Source organism: Drosophila serrata, unplaced genomic scaffold, assembly GCF_035046125.1.
Source record: "Drosophila serrata isolate PLE 108 unplaced genomic scaffold, ASM3504612v1 contig_245, whole genome shotgun sequence".
NCBI lineage: Eukaryota > Metazoa > Arthropoda > Insecta > Diptera > Drosophilidae > Drosophila > Drosophila serrata.
In genome coordinates, this window is record NW_028257143.1 from 2,017,477 (window position 1) to 2,036,105 (window position 18,629).

At 40.2% G+C, this 18,629-nt stretch overlaps 1 protein-coding gene across 2 annotated transcripts; it reads right to left on the minus strand.

The window, feature by feature from the left end:
* Positions 1-10,105: 10,105 nt before the first annotated feature.
* LOC110185644 (carboxylesterase 1E) lies at positions 10,106-12,893 on the minus strand. 2 transcript variants are annotated; one of them, XM_086832179.1, is made up of 3 exons: positions 12,787-12,872; positions 11,369-12,405; positions 10,106-11,306 (listed from the first exon to the last, which is right to left on the minus strand). In XM_086832179.1, the coding sequence occupies exons 2-3, from the start codon at positions 12,272-12,274 to the stop codon at positions 10,194-10,196; spliced, it is 2,019 nt and encodes a 672-aa protein (XP_086688305.1). In that variant the 5' UTR covers positions 12,275-12,405; positions 12,787-12,872; the 3' UTR covers positions 10,106-10,193. The 2 variants fall into 2 exon arrangements, with proteins under 2 accessions (XP_086688305.1, XP_020810261.2); XM_020954602.2 differs by having other exon boundaries at positions 11,369-12,893.
* Between the last annotated feature and the right edge of the window lie 5,736 nt (positions 12,894-18,629).

Sequence of the window (18,629 nt, forward strand, 5' to 3'; positions counted from 1 at the left end):
TTAACCCCATGCACTTCCAGGGTATGATAAAAGCCCAGCAAAGACTCGCTGAGTGCCCGAAAATGTATGTATTAAAAAAAATACACAAAAAAAAGAACACAAAAAATAAAAAAAGAACGTGAAGCAAATAAAAATGGCGCGTATTTACGTTTGGGAATATGTAAATAAGCGTCCGTTGTATTTATTTTCCTTGGCTTGACGTGGCATCCGGACAAAGGGGGTGTCCTGGTGATGCTGCTGCTGCTCCTGCTTTTGGGGAGAAGGTGTTTGTTTGGTTTTGCTCAGCTTTCGCCCGGCTAAGGGGAAGTTTTCGGTACTCGTGGGGCTTACAAGCTATTAAAATGTCGCTGCAAGTACTTAACTGCTTGATGTTGTCAATTTAAATTAAAACCACTGCCGCAAAAGTTACGCAACCAGATGGAGGACAGACTTATAGACAGGATCCCCGGCAGGGTGGGGGGGGGAAAAGAGTTTGGGGCCAAATGGATATTGCACAAGGAGGAGCATGCGTGGATTAACAATAAAGGTCGCTGGAAGGCTAAAAGACTGAAAGATTGGAAGGAGCACCGAAACTTTTCTTTACGACTGCACTCACTCTCTCCGGACGTCTATATGCTAATGGAGGCCGGATGGGCAAACTGGGAAATTAAAAAGTTGCCGGCTAAAGGATCTGAAAATGTCTTGTCATTAGGGAAAGTGGCTTATTACGAACACTCGCCAGGAAGGAGTTGGGTGAAAATTCCTAACACTTGATGTAATTGTTTCCGAAAAGTTTCGGCACTCGACTCACACATTTTATAATTGAAAGTTTTGCTTTCTTGGGTGGCAATACGTTTTATTCAAATCGTTGGCAATAAAGTACTTTCTTTTATTATTGTTTGTAAAATTGGAGTCAGAAATGAGGTCTTCTATAGAAAATATTTTGAAGAAATCCTATTCAGGGAAAGCCATGTGCAATTCCAATTAACTTGGCTAAGAAATGACTACGTTAACCTATAAAAATGGCCTTTCTATAGGTATATAAATATATGTTTTTATGCGAAAATCAAGGTAAAAAAATATATAAAAATATTTCCTGATATTAAATATAAAAGGTTTAACTGGAGGCTGTCAACATCTGCGTGTTCTGTCTATCTCTTTCTCTTTGGGTTTGCTATCTCTTTCGATAGCGTAATAAGCGATTTGGCTCAAGGCATTTTAGTGCACAGATACACACACACAACAAATCACACATACACGTAATCGCATAAAAGCAGAGCCAGGACGTGCTCTGATTTTATAAATAATTGCAATGACGATGTCTCCTTTGCCACGCGATTTTGCTCGTGTCCCGGAAAAACAAGCTCCCGGCGCCGAGTCAAGCCCACAACGACCGAGCACATGATAATATTAATAATAGTGGTAATAATCATACGCACTGTATGACGAGTACACATCCAGCCATAAAAAAAGGAACAAAGGAAGGCAGCTGAAAATCCAGCCGTCGTCTGACGCCTGCTCCTGTTTAATTTGATTAATGCTCCAACCGAACGAACAGACTTGGCAAAATATTTACACGTACTCGCGAAGCAGGAAGGCTGGGGAAAATCGAGGGAAAGCCGAAGTTTTCCTCCCATCCTTTCAGCATTGAGCTTAGTGGGTCTTAGACCTCACAATGTCGAAAGTAGTTCTGAAATGCATTTTCAACGCCATTTCTAGGGAAGTGTAGGGACTGGAATGAGGGGTAAATAAGATAAGGAAATAAAGGATAGACTAAAATACTACAAATTCGTATGATTTTAAATACCCACATATGTAGAAAAAAGTCTGTATAGAAACTATGCCACTGTTGAAGAAATGCTATATTTTTGAGAATATTCATTTAAGATATTTCGATGAGTAAAAAACTTTGTTAGATATTATTTATTTCATACTATAGATTGTACAAATTAAAATTTGTAGTTAAATTTTCGTAGTATGATTTCAGTACTATTTCGTATAAATTCTATGCGAAATTAAATTAAACGTTTTAAATAAAATGTATATTATATATTAAATAGTAAAAAGGAAAGGATCAACCATACATTTTTCACTTTTGACAATAAATTATATTGTAATTTGTAGTGTATAGCTTAAGGCTTGTAGCTTATGGATTGTAGATATATTTCTAAATAAAATAAAAAAAAATGAAGTATATATTTTATAAATGTAATACCGTGCCGAGCAAAATATAAGGTATAAATTATATTTATAAAACAATATTATAAATATAATATTCACTTTTCTGAAAAACCTTCCCACAATTTAATTTTGTTTTCAAGCAGATCAAAATTATACAGTTTATGGAATCCAAGGTGCATTCATCTGCCTGTTATATTCAGTTTTCCTCCCTATCCTATCAATACCCATCATAAAAACCAATAGTGCATTTTCCCCCCTCAAATATCCTTTTCATACAGACAACTTATTTGACTTCCCTTGGAAAAGCCACCACAGAGACGTACAAAGTTTACTTTGAATTCAATGAACCAAGCGAAATTTGCCTGACAATTAAACAGCTTGAGATGCCAGAAAAGCCAAAGTAGTAACAGAGGGAAATATTTCATTCATTCCACGGCTGGCAAAGGAAAAGTTTATGCATCAAAGTTAGTTGTGTGGCGCCCCAAACTTGTGCAGCGATTTCTGTAAGCGATGCGATCCACAAAAATTGGATGCAAAGCAAACGAGATGCAAAGGAGTAGAAACCAATTGCAAAGTTTCCTGCAGAAAAGATGAGGGAGAACTTTCCAAAGGTAAATCTGTCTCCATCTCGTCCTTCGTCTACCATTGTGAATTTATGCCTTTTGGCTGCCAGCTATTCGGCTGCATGAAAAGAGACACAAAAAATAGCAAAGGTAGGATAAATGCAGTAGCGCAGAAATTAAAGAATAATATTTTCTTAGGTCCACCGACGAAATGCAGGCGAGCGTTAACAGAAAAAAGCAGAAGATAAACACGAATCGCATGAGTTTCACGTGGGAAGGGAAGGGAAGGGAGTGATATAGCAAAAGGACTCTTTAAAAACGCATAAATTGTCATTGGATATCGAGGGTGGATTTCAAGACCTTCCTTTCCACCCACATCTTTAAGTGTTATTCTTTGGCAACTAACCCCTATGAAAGCAACTGCGACTGGGGAGGTAATACGATATGTTTACTTAAGAAGAAAATACTGTGGCCCGAAACAGGTAAAAAGCTTTTGTCAATCAAAATGCCAACTGACATTTGACAGAGTTTTTGTTTTTAAAGCGTACATAAATAAGCCATAAATGGGATGATCAACAACATTAACATCGCCGCTCCTACACGGTAGAGCATTGCATATAAAATAAAGGAATATTTAAATAACCCGGCTGGGGCATAAATCTGCATGCAAACTAAATGACAACATGCGTGGCACAAACAACAATTGCATCATCAAGTCGTGACGTTTGACAAATGAGCCTTAACCTTCCCCCCATTTGGCAGAGTAAAATATTGCAGCAGCACTCACACACACACTCCTCTGGGTGTGTGTGTTCAAGGTACATCAAATGGGTGTAACAAAAGCAAAAATGCCAACAGAGCAGTCAGCCATCAGCAGTCGCTATCTAGAGATGGGAAACATTTAATAGTGATCAAATAAATATTTTAAAAAGAGAAATAGATACTTTAATATCTGAAGAAGTTAGCATTTAAATAGTAAGGATTGAAGAAATAAAGAGAGATTAAACTATCATATAGCACATTTCCACTAGTATTCCAAATTTTTACCTTTTTTTGTGGCAAGATCGTTTTTCCATCCTAAACTCTATACTGCTTTATTTCACATATATAAATCGAGATTAGACTGTGAGCCAGATCCCAAACAGATTGGGTTTTATATTAAAAGAGAAGTGCTGCAGGTTGTTTATACAATTGTTTTTTCTTTCCTCATCAGCAAACTTTTCTACCAACAGGATTTCAACATTTAAAAATCATTCACGGTACAGGACTTGGGAATTACTAGTGCACTATTCGTGCGACTTTTCATACAGATTCCAAGGAAATCCCTTTTCAACCATTTCACGGTCACATCTCCAATGAGAATTTCCACTTCAAAAGTCGCTTTTATTCTGAGCTGAAATGAGATGAGGAGAAGACAACTGCTACCCTCGCTCCCAAAGAGTCATAGTCGAGTCAGCACAAAATTCAGACAGCCTCCGCCATTCTGCCAGTCCTCAGTTTGCCGTCGCTTTTTATGGCAAATTGTCAGCGCTGTCGTAATTTTTAAGTTAAAAAATTGTTAAAAAATTTTCGTAGCATTCATTACCATGCCAGCAACGCCCTTCCACTCACTCCTGCACTCACTCAACTCGCTTCAGTTCAGTTTGGTATGGTTTGGTTTGGTTGGGTTTGGTTCGGTTGAGTCGAGTTCAGTTCACCCCCGTCTGCGATGTCTGCGTGTTGCACAATAATTTATTGCCGCACAATTGCAGCTGCCACACATTCCAATGCACTTGGCGCCCCAGCAGCCACACCGAGTATGGGTTGCAGGCTTCGGATTCCCATCTACAAAGGACGGGGTCTCACTCCTCCTTGTCAGGGCACCCGCGGCGCTTGTAAAAGCAACTCACATTTGGCGTTGATTTCCAACGGAGGATGCCGGCTTGTCGTGCTGTCATGGCATCGCCATCCTCATCGCCATCGCCAACTTCCCAACTCCAGAGCACATACCCATCCCAGTTACATAGACGTAATGTAATTTTAAATTTATATTCCCGACTAGATTAAGGCACTGCTGGCAGCATGCAGGGATGCACAGAATTCGCATTTCCTAATGAACTCTTTTCGGAGAGATTGGGAAAGATAAACATCGTCAGAAAGTGTGAAAATGAGTGGGAATAAACTGCCTAAGCTAACGAATATCTTGGGAAATTTATAGCACATCCTAAAGAAGGATATATAAATATCAAATAGTTACAATTTAGAATTAATAACAAGCTCAATGCTACATATTACATGTGTTTAATATCTACTGGATACTGTATATTTTATTTGATTGCATTGATACTATTTGATTAGCATAAATAGCCACATTATATTTATTAGTTAAACATGTCAAATTGATAAATATCATATTGTATCCCTTTCTCTCTTCCTGCTAACCATAATCAAATGTAAATGTAATCGGATATTTTGCAAACATTGTGCACTCATACGTCTCCGACTTGAAACTGCCTGAAACTTACTCCACATCCATTAGGGATGTCCTTGATAGGGTGGTCTATATATTCTGATGGATTGATGGTAAGAGAAAGAGATTGCGGTCTGACAGTGGCTTTTGCGGTCTTGTTGCGCGTCTTCGTCCATTAGAGGAGCTTGCGAAAAGTGTCAATTACAACAGATGTCAGAAACAATCAGCGGCGTAAATAAGTCATAAGACGCACACACACGGCAAAGTTCAGACCCCCCTCCCACCCCCCTCTGTAGAGAAAACCCCCGTGTGGCAAGGTAATCAATAAGCTTGGTGCCACCGATTGCGTGCGGCTAATTAACGGTTTGGGAATGATGGAAGCACAGGGGGGAAAAGGTGTCAGATACAAAACAAAGACATCGCGGGTCAAAACTGTTAACAGTTGAATGGGCGAGAATTATGGAAAACTTGGCTTGGTCACTGTGCGTGTTCGGGTCCAATCAATACCCAAATTGTGGTAATCAATTTTAATTAGAGAGACGCAAGCCCACAACCCTTCAAGCAGCTCACTCAATTCTGTCCAAGCCGAGTCGAGTACGAGTGGAGTGAATTGAACGCTCCTGAATACTCGGAATCTGAATGTGACTGGACTGCCATTGACGTGGTCAAAGCGCAGCTCATAATCCTAACATAATGTTCGACAAGCACTGCTAAAAAAATCCTTTAACCATTAAATTAAATTAAATTAAGAATCTGTGAAGAATTTAAAACAGATAAACTTTAAGAAAACAACCTTTAAACAACCTTAGAAATAAGATTTAATCGGTTGGTGTCTTATTTTACATTTGAAAGTCCAAGTTAGCTTTAACTAATATTTCGAGCATGTAATTGGAAATTGGAATTGTTACCTTGTAATGTGGTTGTAGTGTTTTTATTGTATTTACTTAATATATTACAAGGTCATTCCCAATTATTCACATGAATTCTTGCAGTGCATAAAAGCGTTGTGATGAATTTCGGAGAGGGGAATTGAGCTGGGATTTTTGCTTATGTCAAAATTCGAACAATGGCCAAGTGGCTGGCCCAAAATTGAGGCTGACAGCCCTCATGGTCGCCTCACCCTCATCCAAATTGAAATGGATAGACAGGCGGGCTACACAGCAGAGGGATCCAGTGGGTGGAGATTTGGGGAAAGGAATGAAGCTGGCCATTGCATGGAAATTGAAGCTGAAACTGCCAGGGGATAGAGGCTTCAAAATTCCATTATTAAGATTAGACCAATTGTTGCTTTGAATTCGGATGCCTCGAATGCAGGGCGTTACATGTTCAGTTTATACTCCGAACAGCTTAGGCAGGTTCTGACAATTTCATTAAGGGATATGGAAACTACGATCAATGGGTGTAATCCGATTTTTAGAAATGACTTTGCTAACATATTTGTAGAAGACATAGCTTTATGTTTGCTAACCTGTCTGGAAAAAGAAAAAAAGCAAGGTAATATTTTTAAATACATATTTAACTCATAATGAACTACACAACACAAGGAGTCCCTCAAATATGTTAATTATTTATTGTAAACATTTTTAGGGCTGCCTCTAAATCTATTACTTAAGCTTCTAATCTTCAAATATCTAGAGGAATTTTCTTTAATTTCAATTTTTAATTTTCACTTTATCTTACAATCTCCATTTTTAAGCCATTTTCGTCAAACATTTCCATCACCATTTTGGGCGAAATGTTGAATCTGCCAATGTTGCCAATCTGCAGAGGTCAAAGTTGGCACTGCAAAGTAATTTGAAAAGTATACAACATTGGGCAACTGGAGCAGCTGCTGCTGCCAACTGCTATTAACGGTAAATGACTGGCCCAATTTATGCACCTTGGTCCACACCCACACCCACACCCACCCACATAGACACACACACATGCGGTAGTAGTGAGGGGAATTACAATTGTATCGCAGTCAACATTTCCATTGCCATTTCCATTGCAGAGGAGAAAAGGGGGAACAACGCCGCAATGCCGTAACTTGATGGAATAGCTAAGCCGAAAGCCAGCCGCACAGACAGGACTCGAACTCAACCGAAACTACTGCCCGCAGTGGCAGGACCAGGACCCCCATTCCATTCGTCATCCATCCAGAAGGGCGGGGGAAATTGCTTTACACAATCGAAACGCACGAAATGACAATATAAATCGAGGGGCGGAACTAATTTTGGCAAAAGACTCGAAATAGGCCGGGCACGACCACAAAAACCAAAATGATGATACTTGAAGGGGAGGGCGATGGCATACGACAAAGTAAAAGAGGAGGAATGCACAAGAAGAATTTAGTATAAAACAAATATAATATATCAAATCTTGAACTGACTTTCAATACGTTTCTACAGTAATTTCCCGATCTGCAACTATGGAAACTCCTAGAAAATACAAGTAACTACTTGGACAAAATATTTAAAATTTTTAAGTCCGGCTCGAAGGACCAATATTAACACAAAAATCCACCTAGAATGGAGGGAATTCCCTGATATATTTACCACATGGAAGAATAAAAGTATTCTAGATTCGGTGATAGTACAATATATATTTGGTGACTTGTACTAACTTTGATAGTGTGCAGAGCATAACTTCAGATCGATGTACTTAATTTAACTACACGAAAGCAGAAAAATGTCGTTTATCTTAAGCTCAACGTCAGAGAGAAGTTGAGAATCACAATGGCTCAAATTCTTTATAGCACTTGAATTTATATATTACTGACATACAACATATTTTCTTCTTGTGTGAGACCTCATTGGGGTGTGCAATTTCAGCTGGTGCTACGTCTGAATTGGCCAAAATTAACGCAACGAGTAGAAAACTTCTTGTATACGGAAATTGCGTAACTACGCATTAATGAAGAAAAATTGCAGTACGTGGAACGAGAGGGGTTGGAAAACTAACTCCTCCACTCATTTCCAGATCCCCAGTTGAAAACAGGCAGCAACTAACGGGGAAAACTTTCGGAAATTGGACGACACTTTAGCCATAAAAGGCCTCTGATTTATGCCAATTGAAGCTCGTCCCAGGTAAACTGCCTCATAATGAACTGAAACTCTGAAATGAATCCGATGCCACAGGGTGATTATCGCATCTTCCACTGCGGCCAGTAGTTAAATGGATGGGTGGAATGTGGGATTAGCAGGCCGCTTTGATCATCATCGTCATCTAATCATTTATTATTAGCAGACCTGAAGTCCAGCCTCCTCCCCCAGACTTTCGTAATGCTTTTATGGCCGTCATTAAATCCTTGATCGGACAGATGGAGACATCTTCCATTTATAGCCTTGGAGCCGGCTGTTTTTCCAACTATAATCATCGTTTATCATCTGTTGCCTAATTAATTGTAAAGTTTTTCTCTACTTACTTTTTGAAATCTTTTGCGCCCATTAATATTGTCACAGATGTCGTAATTGCCGGGACAACGGGGCGAATGATTAATACATCAAAGTTTTGCAGTAGGAAATGCTAAAGAAAGTCGGCATGGAGTAGGATTGGTCAAGGAACAATTAAGATAATATTAATATTCATTTTATTAAATAATGTTATTTAACATATAACAAGATGGGGAGTGTAAAGAGAGTTTTAGAAATTACTAAAAAAATTTTACATTTTTAGATTAGTAATTTATTTAACCTTTTTCGAGAATTGAAATTCTTCTTATTTTACTTTCAATTTCATTGAGCTCAGTTTTTAACATTAAAGAGCCTTCAAACGGACTCCACCTTCTTCTTCTCCCACTGAAGTTGGTAACGATTTCAATTTATAAAATTAGTTTTAATAATATTAATAATATCATCACTTGGCAGCATCTCCAAATGGAGGGAGAAGGCTGAGAACAAAGCTGGAACTCCGCCGCCATAAGCCGGCTTTGGTTTTGGCTTTCGACTTTGGCTTTGGCTTGGCTTGGCTTTAGCATTTTTGGTCATAGTTCAACGCGTGCAAGGAATTTGCACAAAGGCGTCAAGGCAACCCGGAGAAGAGGCTCGTCGTCATCACTGCCCATCCTTGAGAACGGCCGACTTACAAAATGCTCCCCTCCCGGAGGCTTATGCCCATTGTTTGCACTGTGTTGCCAGTGCCAACCATCGGCATCAACATTATGCAGAAGGCTCCCGGGCTAAGATCTGGCCACAAGTTATAAAACAGGAAGCCTGGTGGCCCCACACACATCCCCCATTCTCCATTCCCCATCCCCTTGCCCTCAATTCATCTAACAAATTTCTCTCTCTTTGTTTAAATTTTGCGCGCCGGAAATTTGCTTATCGCCGCTTTTCAGTTGTGGCTGTGAATGCCAGTGGAGGCGTAAAAAAGGGGGGCTGGGGCCCATGTTTTTAGAGGGGGACCAAAGTCAATAGGGAGATTAGTGCGGCGGGCATTGAGCCGGCACAGAGCTGTGCTAATTGAGCGACGGGTCATGGCAACAGCTTAAATCAATAGAACCAGCGCCCAGGCTTCATTCCATATTCCGGCAAAATGAAAGAGAAACTTTTCAAGGGCTTATGCGGCACATAAATAAAGAATAGAGCGATTAAAGACTATTATAAAAATGTGTGACATTTAAGGTTGAATATAAAGTAGATGTCTGAGAAATATTATACCAACTATTATCACCCGGAGAGAAATATTAAAAAAGGTTCTGCGTACTCTCATTACTTGTGCAAAAAATACGAAATGGGTTCTTATTTCAATAAGTAAAACTATTAACATATAAACAAAAATTTTAAATAACCCTGAAATAGTTCTTAAAGAATTTAGCAATGCTTTAAATATTATTTATTAATTAAACCACACTAAGATGTTTAAGCAATATACTTACACTTCATTTTCCAAAATATTCTTTTTAATGTTGCAATTATCTTTCCTATATTAAATCCAAAAATCAACTAAACACTTTATCTCTGTATTTTTAACACTTTATTGCTTTTTTTCAATATCTCATTAACAGATATTTTATACTTTTCTCCGCATAAACATTTCCCCTACAAAATTCCCAGTCCGAGACCGCCTGGCTTCTTGCCTCTGTTGCCGCCGCCACCGCCAGCTCCAGCAAGACCACCCAATCCCAGGGTGTTGCCCACTCCGCCCAATGTTTGACCCAATCCTCCGCCCAGCTGTCCCAAGAGATTACCCAATCCCGCACAACTTGTGGAGGTCAAGGGGGAAAGTGAGGCACCCAGAACGGACAGTTCACAGAAGCGGAAATCGTTGGAGGTCTCCACTTTGGAGTGGATCTTTATGAATGGCGTGGCCTTTCCAGTCACACTCTGAAATAGTGACGAACCCTTGTCATCCTTGTTACTGCCTCTATTGGCAAACTGAACCAGAATATCAATGAGGTTATCCCGGACCTTGAGATCCTCGGAGCTCGTCAGGCGGGTCTCCTCCATGGGATTGCCAAAAATATCATTAGCATCGAACATATAACCGAGTTCATCGCCATGACCCACTGTCTCCGGTTTATCGTTGGCTGTTTCCGAGACAATGGGTAAGCCTCTCAGGAAATGAATTCCCTTTGACTTGGTGCCATTGTAGTCGAAGCTATACATAAAAGCTGGAGCGAGCTTAGACCAAACCTGAGTGGTTAGAACCGCTGGCAAATTAAACAGAACATCCGTGGTGGACTCCACCACCTTAGACAGAACCTGATCCACATTCAGGGTCTGAGGCACCTTCCAGACGTCCTTAAGTGTGGGCGTTAGAACACTCGTTAGTCCCGGAAGTTTCGGCTTGGCAATCTCCCCGGTTAACTTGTCGATCCTTAAGAAACTAGTCAACTTGTTCAAGGAATCACTGAGAGAGCCCAGGAACTGTTCCGCAGAGCCAAATACTTTCTCAATATTCTCCACCGTCACGGAGTTGCTTGTCTCGTGTTTTGTCACACCTGTGAGCAGGGGAATCCCCGAGAAATTGTTCTTCTTCAGCTGCTCTTCCGGTTCACCAACTATGAGGCTCGGCAAAGCTCGGCCATCGTCCTCGCTTTCGATGTGCGGCTGGAAGCCAACATTTCCCGTGAGTCCTTTCACCAGGGCACGTCCTGCTAAACGTTCAGTTTGAACCTTGTCATCATTCCGGATGATCTCTTCGGCGCTTTTCTAAAAGAGAACACTTACATTTCATAAAAATGTATATTAAGCAAACCCCTTTGCGGACTTACTCCTCTCATACAGTTCACAATCTCCAGTTCATTGCCGGTGGGACAACCATTAATAGTGGCCACCTCCTGGACACTCTGAACGGGATCCTTATCCATGGCGTATTGTGATAGGGCAGTTCCCGACATGGCCACCACTCCATGAACATCGCTAGCACTCTTTGCCGTCGGCGACATCGAAAGGTACATGGCACTAGCTGCTCCTGAGCCGTGACCAATGGCCTGAATCTTCTTGGGATCACCTCCGAAATAGGAGATATAATCGGTGACCCAACGGAGGGCAGCAGCCAGATCGAACATGGCTAGGTTACCATCGAACTGCTTGGTGCCATCACCCATGATTCCAAGAGATCCCAGGCGATATTGGGGAGCCACCACAATGGCACCCCTTTGAGCCATGGGCGTGGCATCGTACTGGGCAGCGGAGCCATATCGATAGCCACCCGGATGGATCCACACGAACACCGGCAAACCCGTACTCTCATCCGGCATCTGCGGGGTATACACGTTGAGCAGCAGGCAGTTCTCATCTCCGATAATTCTCTGGGGATTCTGCGGATGTGGCTGAATGCAGGGTGGACCATGCCGGGTGGCATTAAAGTCTCCGCCGAGACGCTTATACACCGGTCGGGAGTATCTCAGGGGGCCCACGGGTGGCTCTGCATAATGCATGCCCAGGAAACTGTAGATACCCGTATTGGGATTCCGGAAGCCCTCGACACGGGCATCGCGATTAAAGAGCCTGGCGAAAACCACGGGATCATCGACCGGCGGTGCCTTCGATTGCTTGCCACCAACAATCCGTTTCACCCGAATATGCGAATCTTCTCCAGACCTGCACCTCGCCAAGGTCACTTGTAGTATCAGTAGTAACAGCAGCGAAAAGTTCCGCCTCAGCTGGTTTTGCATTTCGACTCGCTCGATTGTCAACTGGGAACTGAGCTCACACTATAGTCCCAGTCCCAAGCCCAGCTCAAAAGCTGAGCAAGGCTGACAACTTGCTCAGCCGGCGATAAACAGCAGCGGGAAAAAATAAAAAACTGAAATGATAAAAAACAAAACAAGTAGCGAAACCTAAACTTTTGCGGCCGCCTTGTTTGCGTTTGCGTGCCTCCAGTTGGATAAGACCATGTTTGGGGCAGCGCTTCTCCGGCATTCCAATCACGTACTTTACGCCAGTTATAGTTCACTGAGTCACTGAGAATCTGGAATTAGCTTGGGGATATTTGAACAACTTTTCAGCAAACACTACATTAAAGCGCCAGCGTTACATAATCTCAGAAATATTATTATTCCTATTACATATTAGGATAGTAAATAATTCAAATTCCCTAGGCCAATGTAATTTTATCGTAAATGCTTATATACAAATTTAAATTTATCTTTAAGCAAGAAAACAAGTAACTTGAAGTTATCCGAACCTGTTTGTAATCAATATTTAATTTCTCCTTAACTTGTAACATTTGAAGATTGATGTCTCTTCTCAATAGTTTTTGATTTGAAGACTGACAATTAAATCGGCGACAATTTGCTTGCATTTTGTTATTACTTTATTCCCAACGTAAGCTCTCATCTTCCCCGAAAGTCACTGTGGTGAGGCTTCTCATTGGCAAACTGGTCAGTTTGGTTTTTCCCATCGCACTGTAGTTGCTGTTCGCTGAAATTCAATTGCATGAGCACAATAATGATGAGACTTTAAGGCCGACAGCGGTCATTGTCTGTAAATGGGAACCGGGGAAGCATATGGGTCCACAAATGCCATATTTTACAGCTGTTCCGCATTAACTTTTGCCCACATGAATTATATTCTTCGGCATATTTACAGCTAACAGAATGGAAAAGGAGGCAAGCCGGAAACGGAAGCTGGCGAATATTATGAGGCAAACGCATGTTGAGATTTCTAGTTTCTTGACCCATACCCCCCGGCCTCCTTAGTGTAAAATAGAGACAGTTCCCAACCCCCAGGACTCGTCTCCGGCCGGGGGGATTAGGCCGGAGAACGAAAGAGCGGCACGCGCTCCTCTAACTCTAACTTGCAACACTCTGCCACATGAATCTCAATGTTGTGTTGTCCAAGGGAGTCGACCACGTACGGCGGCTGATTTGTCCCAGTCTCGGCTCGAGTCATCTCTCTTTCCTCCTTGTCCTTGGGGGACATCTATCTCGGTCTCTCGCTTTTGAACTCATTATTACACTGAACATATTAGTTGATAAGAAGCAATTATATATATATGTATTGTATAAATATCACAAAACCATTTTTAAGCTTTAAGTAAATAGGTATTTAAAAAAGAGGTGCCCAAAGCACTGACTTCTGAGCTAGTTAATGGCTCTGCCAGGACTCTTTAGGCACAAAAACTGTGTTCCCAGAATATAATTAATGCACCTCCATTTGTAATTTGTAATTTTGTGGACAGATCAAGTTCTTTATATAGTTCAAAAATAGTTTTTATTCATAAATATTATTTGATCAATATTACAAAATACATATTAATCACTGAAATAAAATTCTATCACGTCAATGCATTGCCTAAAAATCAAAATTTTCATTTAAAATATATACAGGTATGTATGTAATTTAATATAATTTTATTACTCGGATTATTCATCTCATAGACTACAATAAAAATTAATAGTATAATGATATAAATGATAGTTTATATTTCAATTTATTAAAACCTTTTTAAGAAAACCCCAAGAATTTCTTAAAGTGCACGTTCGACCGCTCTCTGCTCTCGCATGTGTCACAGACAATGGCCAAATGACATTTAAAGTTACGACAATATAATTAAGTATACTACTGGGAGTTGACGCCAGCCCAAGCAGACGAGGAGCTAAAGCAGGAGTCCTTGCCCTGGCCAAGGAATAATTATATATGTATGAGGAGTGAGAGCTCCTGGCCTTCGGCTCCTCGCCTGATTGCTTCCAGAGGCGTGCAACACTTTTGCAGCACGCAAAGTTTGCCCAGATGCAAAGGCTCTCTGAGCCAGACCAGAGTCCAATGTCAGATCCATTTTCCGACTGGCACGCCTCAGCGTTTAACGAGATTAATCTTTTTTGCCTGACCATCTCGACCGATTTCACTGCAAGCCATCCTGTCCAGAGTGAAGTCCTTAAAAAGTTATTAATCTTCGGGGCTATCGAGTAAATATTTTCCTTTTAATTGAGTTTAAATGCAACCATCTAAGTGATTTGCATAAAAGTTGACAACTGGCTAGAAGAGAAAAGGTTAAAAAAAATTATTTTGGGTTTTTCGAAGCAGAAAAGGGGAGGTCATACTGATGGTGGATCATAACGTGACTATATATGAAATTATGACATGCAAGATTGAATTTTAATTTGATTTTGGGAGAGACGAAACCTCAGACTATAAGTTTACGTATATTTTGTAATTTAAAAACTTTATCTAACTTTTGAAGGTGATTACAAAATAAACTTGAGTGTTAATGGACTAGAGTTGTTTGCAAGACAGCTAAGACATATTTAGTCTTTTGCCCAAATAAATTTAATTACTTTTATAGATTTCATAGATTAAAGTGCTTTATTCTCCCATTTAATACCTTTAGTTTTCATATTTATTATAGAGAAACATTTCATCTGATCATTACTCTTCGGCTTTCGAAACTTGGATTAATTATCTTGCTGTATATTTGTCCAAGTAACACATTTTCCCAGCCCAATTTATCTTTATTTTTTCTTTTTCATGTAGCATGTTGTGTGCCACACGCAACGCCCTAGGATTTTCCCAGTTTTCCCGGCTTTTCCCTCCATATTCTGGGGATTGCGTGTGCCATGCCCATAAGTGCGTGGCGGAGGCGTTCGTGAAACTTAGCGCCAGCTTCCCAGCTGCTGCTGATGCGATTTTGATGTGCAAAATATTAATTATAAAACAATAATTGAATTGTGCTCGTGCTCTTGGCAGCTGAGTGAGCGTCGAAAGGTGAGCGATTTTCCCGCTTTCTCTCTCTCTCTCTCTCTTTTTCTGTGGGAAATCCCCCCGCACACGCAAAAAGTTCATTATGCTAAGGCAATTTTTCTTTGGCATCTGTTGGTGTTTTGTTGGAGGGAAAGAAATTAGTTTTCCATGATTGCTTATTAATAGAATAAATCAGAGTTTCATAAGTGGATTTTATCAGGTGGCTAAGCTGGGTATCTCGTTAAGGAAGGAAATACATACATAATTGCTTTTATAATTATTAAAACAGCTGCTGCAGAACCGTGTAGAATATGTAATTAAAATAACTCATTTCAGACAGATTTACATGTGTTATACGCATTAAAGTCCACATTAAATCCCTTACAACTTTCACTACTTGTTCTGGCAACGCATCCTCTCGGGCTGCGTAAAATCTTTAAATTATTTTTTTTACAAAAATCCACGTCCCCAGTCAACTATAAAAAGGCACAAGAGCGTAAATAATACCAAAAAAATACATATATACGTAAATAATAATAAATAAATATGAAAATATTGCATCAAATGGACGACCAACCCACTCCGGTTGGTAAGGAGAGCAATATTCGACTCATGGGGGGGACCACAGGACAAAAAGTAGAATCGGAAAACAAAACAAAGTTAAACCCAATACATTAATGGTATTTGCATTTGTACTGATTTTATTTGGTTTTTATTGAATTGATAAAATCACAACGAACAGGAGAAGCGAACCAGAGCCGAGGGCTGCTCCGCCTCGTCCTTGTTCTCCTGTCCTGTTATTCCTCTCCACTCCACTCCACTCCTCCGACTGCCAATTTGATATTCCGATTGCAATTTATGTGCTCCCCATACCACACACTCGCACACACTCCCATAAGCCGATTGTGTGTGGGTGTGTGTGTGTGTATGAGGGGAGCATCTCTGTGATTCTTTTCACTCCCTCCCCCCCTGGTCGTCCTTGATGGGAGCTTTGTGTTTAAACATCTGCAATATGCTGCGTGTTCCGGGTAGCTGAAAACTCCGGAATGGGGCGAAAATGTTTTGGGATCACACATTGCAGTCAGGCCAAGAGATTGAGGATTGTGTGAGAGAGTGTGTGTGTGTGGGGTGTTTGTGTGTGGCATTCACTTACATTTGTATATGTGCGGGACAGGGATGAGATCGTGACTGGAAGTTGTGAATGGAACAATATTATACTAAAAAAAATATGGCAAATACATATAAATAATTAATACAATATTATAATCACTTATTAAGGAAATTTACTCATACAAAATATAAGACGAAAATAATGTAAATCTTATAAAAATTAAGTGAAAGACATTTCCCAAAGCTAACAGTTGGTTTACAGAAATGTTTACATGTTTTTATTATTATTCTTCTTCTGAACTTTCCTTAGAATAAAAAATTATGAGGTACAATTTAAAAAGTTTAATACTTATGGAAACTTTAATAAATAGTGGCGTTTCTGACTTTAAATATATTGTAACTTCAGAATTTTTCTATGTCTGAGCAAGAAAAATAACAAAGGCACTAGATGTTAACAAAAAATATTAAACTTCTTGTAATATTGTATAAGAAATAGCTCTGACTAAAACAATATTAATTTACTAATTAAATTATTAAATTCATTTAAGGAATACAATATGAAAATACGTTCTGTGAGGCCGGACAAAGAAATTGGCTGAGTGGAGAGTCAGGCTCTTGTGCAATATGTTTTAAATACTAATTAATTTATTAGTCAGTTAAATTATATATAACACTTTTGTTCTATAAAAGTTATTTCCAAAAATTGAATAAATATATGTTATTGTTACCTTACCTAAGAGACCTAAGTTAATAAAAGTGAAAGTTTATTTACCAAACATAAACAGTAAAGAAAGACAAGTAAAAATTAAAACCAAAGTAAGAACTAAAACCTAAATACCCTCATAAGAACTGATCATAGATACTAAAGTATTTTTATTTATTTTTTATTTATAAACAGAAATGCCATTATTGGTAATGTTCAATCACGATGCCATCTCTGCCGAACTTGGTCCATACGTAGACGCGTGTTTATTTGGCACCACAAATGCGTTTCCTCTTCTGCGGATCGCAGTGGGTTAAGAGGTGGTGGTGGTGGGTGGAGGGTGGAGGGTGGAGGGTGGTGGTGGTTTTTCAGTTCGGCTCGACTCCGTTTGGCTTGGTTTGGTTGGGTTTTCGGGTTGGTTTGGTTTGGTGTGGTCTGTGGCAGCGGCGTCAGCAGCGCTGCGGTTGTCGCTTAATGGAATTCCGTTCTTGCATTAAATGTGACACACAGAGGGAAGCTGCCAATTGGAATGCCGCACACCCTTTTCACACACACACACCCCCACACACACTACACCCATTCGATAGACAGTGACAGTTGCCGTTAGCAGTCACAGTTAACTGTTACGAGTTGTCCTGCGGTTTGGCTTGTTTAAGTGTTAAATTAACGTTTTAACAGTTTCGATTATTCCGCCAGTTAATTTTTAATGTTTTCCGAATGAAACCGAAAAAACTTGGCCACGCGGCAGGAAGCACTTCCCGATGTCCTTGGGCCCATGTACATTTTCATTAGTTTAATTAAAATTTTATTCGTCCTTATGCGTGAATTAGTCAGAGCGTCTGTGTGTGTCCTTAGAGTTTCCTTTTGCAGTTTCCTTTTCAAATTGAACCGCAAAAGTTTTCGGGTGGCAGGGACACAAAGGATTGCTGGTGTCCTGTGAGCTGCTGCACTAGAGTCCAGGACCTCTCTGGTTCCATTGAACTGGCCGCAAAACTTTTGCCGCACGCATTCATTTCAATTTGCCTTTGTTTTGTCCATCTTTGACCAGCTGGGCAGCGACTCCTTGCTGCATGTCCTTCTGGCCATTGACAGGCCTCCTCGGACCACACACATCTCCTCTCCCTTGGCACTCCCGTTTACATATCCCTTTGTGGCTAGGTCGGGAGCAAAAACTAAAAATAAATGTTGCTCGAACGCATGGCCACAGAAATTATTGCGGTTGCCATCGAACATGGAGAGGATGTTCGGGAAAAGTGCTCGCCAAAGGACATTAAACATTGATGTTGCCCCGAAGAAAAATATTAGTTGGGGAATAACAAGCAGACGTAGGAGAATTATCGCATTAGGACTTGCGGTGCCCGCCATTAAGCGGCTTAAAACTTCACTAAATCAAAACGGGTTCCAGGCTCTCAGATTTAAAGTGGAAAGTTAACCAAATATAAGGATGAAGACTTCATATTATTTATTCACTCGCTTAAGGACATTTTGAGCTTAACTTGTGTATTTCTCTTCTCTTTATCGACTATATTTATTTT

What these genes read in the sequence shown, in the direction of transcription:
- LOC110185644 (XM_020954602.2), bottom strand. Translation starts at nt 12,274, where the DNA reads ATGCAAAACCAGCTGAGGCGGAACTTTTCGCTGCTGTTACTACTGATA. An exon ending in TTGTGAACTGTATGAGAGGA is followed by an intron (nt 11,307 to 11,368) that starts GTAAGTCCGCAA and finishes GTTCTCTTTTAG; the next exon opens with AAAAGCGCCGAAGAGATCAT.